Below are 5,042 nucleotides of genomic sequence, written 5' to 3'. Positions count from 1 at the left end.
AGGTTACAGCTTATTAGTTCTGTTCTTTCTTCTATGCATATTTACTGGTCTTCTGTGTTTATCCTTCCTACTCGTATCACACTCTTGAGCTGGAAGCCAAAATGCGAAACTTTTTTTTTTGGGTAAAGGGATTACCCCAGGTAAATTTTATAAATGAAAATTAAGAACAAGGGCATGCCCAACAAGGACACGCCAACTAGGCTTGAGATACCAACGCCTAGGACACACGAGAACCACAGCCCACAACCAAAAACATCCAAGAAAACAAACTAATACAAACGACCACAACTAATCAAAAAACGAGTAAACAAATAAATTCAGCTATCCCGGATCATTAGCCTCCTCATCAGAACCGATCTTCCACGTCCTCAGCAGGCTCTCAATACTCATTTGTCTTCTAAATTTGAACCCCATTAAACGTAAACAGACGGTTTTCTTAATCCTCTCAATCACCGCATTCTGATCAGCAGATACATTGGAAAATAAGCAGTTATTTCTCTCTTGCCATATAAAATAAGCCGCAGCCGCAATAACCAGCTTGCATATAACATGCTCCGTCTTCTTCGAGCTTGCATTTTGTTCCATCCAGGACATTATCGATTGCCAAGTGCTATCAACGTTATCCATTTGAATCATACACTTAACTTCGTTCCACACCTTTGAAGCAAACGAACACTGAAAAAACAAGTGATCTCTAGAGTCCCGATTGGTTCTACAAAGTGGGCAACACATGAGGTTTAAATTCGTTACACTTCCCGCCTCCCAAGCAGCAAGCCTGTCTTGGGTTTTAAGTTTATTCTTTATGACCAACCATAAGTGAAAGGAATGTCTTGGAATGCATTGAGAAAACCATACCCCATCAACCCACGAGACCGGATTCTGCCTACACCGAATGGAGTGCCACACTTCTGATGACCGAAATGAGCATGGGTTCCCATCCAAATCTTTCCAAACCGTACGGTCCACCATATTTTGCGTCAAGTGAGGAGCATTTAATCCAATTAAAGTCGGGTACAAATCATACCATGCGAAACTTTCTTTGGTTGTCGGATGGTTTATTCCATAAGGGTAAAGCTAAAGCGTCTTGGAATACAATCTGTGTTCCTAAGTACGAAGGGGGGGTTAGGTATCCGTAGGATTGGAGATGTCAATAAAGCACTCATGACTTCTCATATCTGGAGTATTTTGGTTAAACGTGAGTCTCTCTAGGTGGCTTGGATTCATTCGTACCGTCTCAAAGGTAATAGCTTTTGGATTTGTAAGTCGGTGGCGAATAGTTGTTGGAGTTGGCGGAAAATGTTACAGCTGAGACCTTATATTCGAGAGTATGTTTGGTCTAAAGTGGGTGATGGTAGTAACACGTCAGATTGGTATGATTTATGGAGTCAATTGGGTCCGCTTGGTAATATTCTGACTCCTAGAACTATCTCAAATGCAGGGTTTTCTCTTAACACTTCAGTTCAGGAGATTCATGTCAATGGGGTTTGGAGGTGGCCAGTGGTGTGGAGGGACACGTTTCCAGTCTTAATACAACTGGATAGTATCCATACGGTGCCTAATACTCCTGATCAGCTTATGTGGAAGGATGGTAATGAGTTAGTTGAGCATTCTTCAACTCAGGTTTGGCAGTCGCTTAGACGTCGGGCAGAGGAGGTGGATTGGGTTAAATTTGTTTGGTTCTCCCAGTGTATTCCAAAGCATGCTTTCTTTATGTGGCTTGTTATTCGTCGTAAGCTTTTGACGCAAGACAAGATACTTCAATGGGATTTCTCGAGAAGGAAAAATATGAATATGATGTGCTGTCTTTTGTGCTATGCGAATATTGATTCTCACAACCATCTGTTTTTTGACTGTAGTTATTCTACTCAAGTTTGGATCAAGATTCGTGACAACGGAGGGATGAGCTCGGTGGGCCCAGCATGGGACTCTATAGTTGATTGGTTGGGGACTAGGGCTAGTTCTAAATCAGCGATTAACTTTATCAGCAGGCTCATAGTTGCTGCTGCCGTTTATTTTGTGTGGCAGGAGCGAAACGCTAGACTGTTCATGAACCAGCAAGACTTCTAGATGTCTTGAGCAATTTAATCTTGCAAACCATTCGTTATAGGCTAATCGGAGTCAAGTTCAAGGAGTGTAACAGGGTGCGAAGACTATTGGAATCTTGGGAAATCTACAGCAACAAGTTGGATGATGATGGAGGCTGATTCTCGTTGTGCTTGTTTTTCTAGATTATAGTCTAGTTGTTTTGTTTTTGTGGTACTTGGCTGTTTGTTTTGGTTTTTTGGCGTATTCTCATGGGGGATGTCCCATGTTTGAACTAGTGTGGGTTTCTCCACACTACTTGTATTTTCAAGTTTGTTGATATATAGAATCACCGGGGTAACCCTTTACCCAAAAAAAAGTGGAGAATCAGAAACCTTCTAGTTTGGGTCAGCTACCAGAAACACCCATATGGAAATGGGAACAGACTGCTATGTACTTTGTCATTGGTCTACCTAAAACTCGAAACAGAAACAATATCACCTGGGTGATCGTCAATTGTCTCACGTAACCAGCACACCTTCTTGTAAATAAGGAAACTGACGAGTCTTCGCAGCTCGTGAATGTTTCTCTGAGAGAGGCGGGTTTCAGGCACGGAGTGCCAACTTCTATTACCTCTGATTGTGATCTACATCTATACTCGATGTGTGGCAGGCAGTACACAAATCCTGCGGCTCACGTCTAGACATGAATACTCCCGATATGGTCAGAATGAGCAAACAACCCAGACACTCAAAGACATGTCGCGGGCATGTGTAATTAACTTTAATAAAGGTTGGAAGGACATTTACCTTTGGCAGATTTTTTACTGCAACGGTAACCCATTCTAGCGTTAAGGCAACTCTGTTCGAGGCATTGTATGGGTGACAATGCCGATCTCTTTGTTAGGCTGAGGTGGGTGATATGTGACAACTCGAAATTTAGAACCTTTCGTTGTGTCTTGATGTAACATGCTTGTACGTTATGTGATTAGTTGACATGTTTGGTGCAATGATATATATGTTATATTATGTGTATGTGTGTATATATATATGAACCGAGACAACAAGGACCCGACTCGAGACCATGTGGTCTCGAGTGAACAGTAATCGGTTGGGCCATTTGGGCCGTAAACTCCTTTAGTCGGCTTGTAAACCCATTAGGGTGAATCATGAAGAACTAGTATATATACTACACTCATGGCCATACTCACCATTTCTTTTGACAACACCCATACTCCTCTACACACACTCTCCTACTTTCCCTCATAAACACTCCCTCATTCTCGGATTTGGACTCTTGGATCGGCTCACACACACACTCGGTTGGAAGATCCATACACACCTTTGAAACCCATCAACCGGTTAGTGTTTCTTGATGTTTATTGTTAATATTAGTGATTCATGTTGTGCCTTGTACTTGGGTTGATGATGTATGATGAAATTATGTGACAATATGTTGTTTGTAAGTTATAGAAATCGGTTCATAAGTGTTTCTCGTTATGTGCTATAATCGGTTGACGATGATAATATGATAATGTATTCAAGATTTGTTATGAATGTGTACACATGCTTTAGAACCAATGAATGCATTCTAGTTGCTAGAAGATAATAAGGATTTTGATAAAACCGGTTTTGCATATGTGAGGATTGAAACCATTAGATGGGTGTGTTTAAGTGTGTTGTATTGTTGTTCATAATCTTGTTTGAATAAGGGTTATTTATGTTATGAATGTTGAAGAACTTGATGAATGTGTTTTGAATATATGAAGAACAACTTGAATATGCTTTGAAGGTGCTTTGAATATTTGAAATCTGATTTGTTTGATCCATTTTGGGTAAATGTTAGACAACAAAACATGTTTAGTGGATAGTACATAATTTTGCATGAATTCTATTGGATAGTACAATCTGTGAAGGATCAGCAACTGCTGGGGAGTCGAAACCTCTGGTTGCGACTCGAGACCACAGCCTTACAAGCCGAGACCACAGGTTGCGAGTCCTGTTGCGACTCGAAACCACAGCATGATGAGCCGAGACCATAGTTACGACATAGATTGCGACTCGGAACCATAGCATGACGAGCCGAAACCATAGTTGCGACATAGGTTGCGACTCGCAACCACCTATGATCAACACAAACAGCATGACTCGAAACCATGCTTGCGAGTCCGGTTGCGACTCGAAACCACGCTTATTGGGCTTGCTTAATTACGGGCCTAAGTTAATGAGCCGGCCTTATGGACTGACTCGTTGTGCTACTGTTTAATGCATGTTTTGGGCTTAAGTAATTGGGCTGAACATATGGGTCATACGTGCTACTGTTATTTGAGTATATAATTGATAAACTGCCATGCCATGATTTCTACTTGTATGTGCACTGCTTGGTTCGAATCTGATATAAGTGGTATCTATGTTAGGACGTAGTTGACTACTTGCAACTTGATTGACCTTTCTGTGATTAACTGCCGAGCAAACCAAGGTGAGTTCACACCCTCTACAAAGCATGGGATTCCCTGGGTTGGGAATGGGGTTAAGGAACGTGGATTCCTCGTCCTCCTTGGGTAGGACGGCAATGGTTCAGGAATGTGATTCCTCGTCCTGATGGACGGATAACTCGTACTAGACCAAAGCTCTATCACGAAGTCCCTCCTTTTTATATCGACTTAATCGCCGGGCCAATGGCGAGCGGGTCATTAGTTAGATAGCGCTATTTAGGTCTGACAAACCTCACACCGTGCCGCAGAGGACGGGCGTGAACTAATGGATCTGGGGCACGTCAATGATGATAGACATTGACAGTTTCAGGGCACATAAACATGACTACAGTCAGCAGTCGATATGGTAACGAGTCTAGTGTACGCATGGGGTAGCCCCCACGGCCGAAATGCCTGATAACTAACATGGGGTAGCCCCCACGGCTGGAATGCCAGAGTAACTGGGAATGAACAAGTCACGTTTTTAAACTATGGGGTAACCCCCACGGCAGGATGCCAGTTAAAGGAAACTGTTTTCGAAACAACT

The 5,042-nt window shown here is 42.3% G+C and overlaps 2 protein-coding genes across 2 annotated transcripts; one reads left to right on the top strand and one right to left on the bottom strand.

The window, feature by feature from the left end:
• Positions 1-321: 321 nt before the first annotated feature.
• On the bottom strand, positions 322-969 carry LOC110933284. The gene has a single exon (XM_022176514.1). It carries the CDS (start codon positions 967-969, stop codon positions 322-324), a length of 648 nt encoding a protein of 215 aa, XP_022032206.1.
• Positions 970-1,296: 327 nt separating this feature from the next.
• Positions 1,297-2,067, top strand: LOC110933285. The gene has a single exon (XM_022176515.1). It carries the CDS (start codon positions 1,297-1,299, stop codon positions 2,065-2,067), a length of 771 nt encoding a protein of 256 aa, XP_022032207.1.
• Positions 2,068-5,042: the final 2,975 nt, after the last annotated feature.

The sequence above is a fragment of the Helianthus annuus genome, chromosome 4 (assembly GCF_002127325.2).
Source record: "Helianthus annuus cultivar XRQ/B chromosome 4, HanXRQr2.0-SUNRISE, whole genome shotgun sequence".
NCBI lineage: Eukaryota > Viridiplantae > Streptophyta > Magnoliopsida > Asterales > Asteraceae > Helianthus > Helianthus annuus.
The sequence above is the reverse complement of the archived record's forward strand: the minus strand, read 5'-3'. Positions and strand labels throughout refer to the sequence as shown.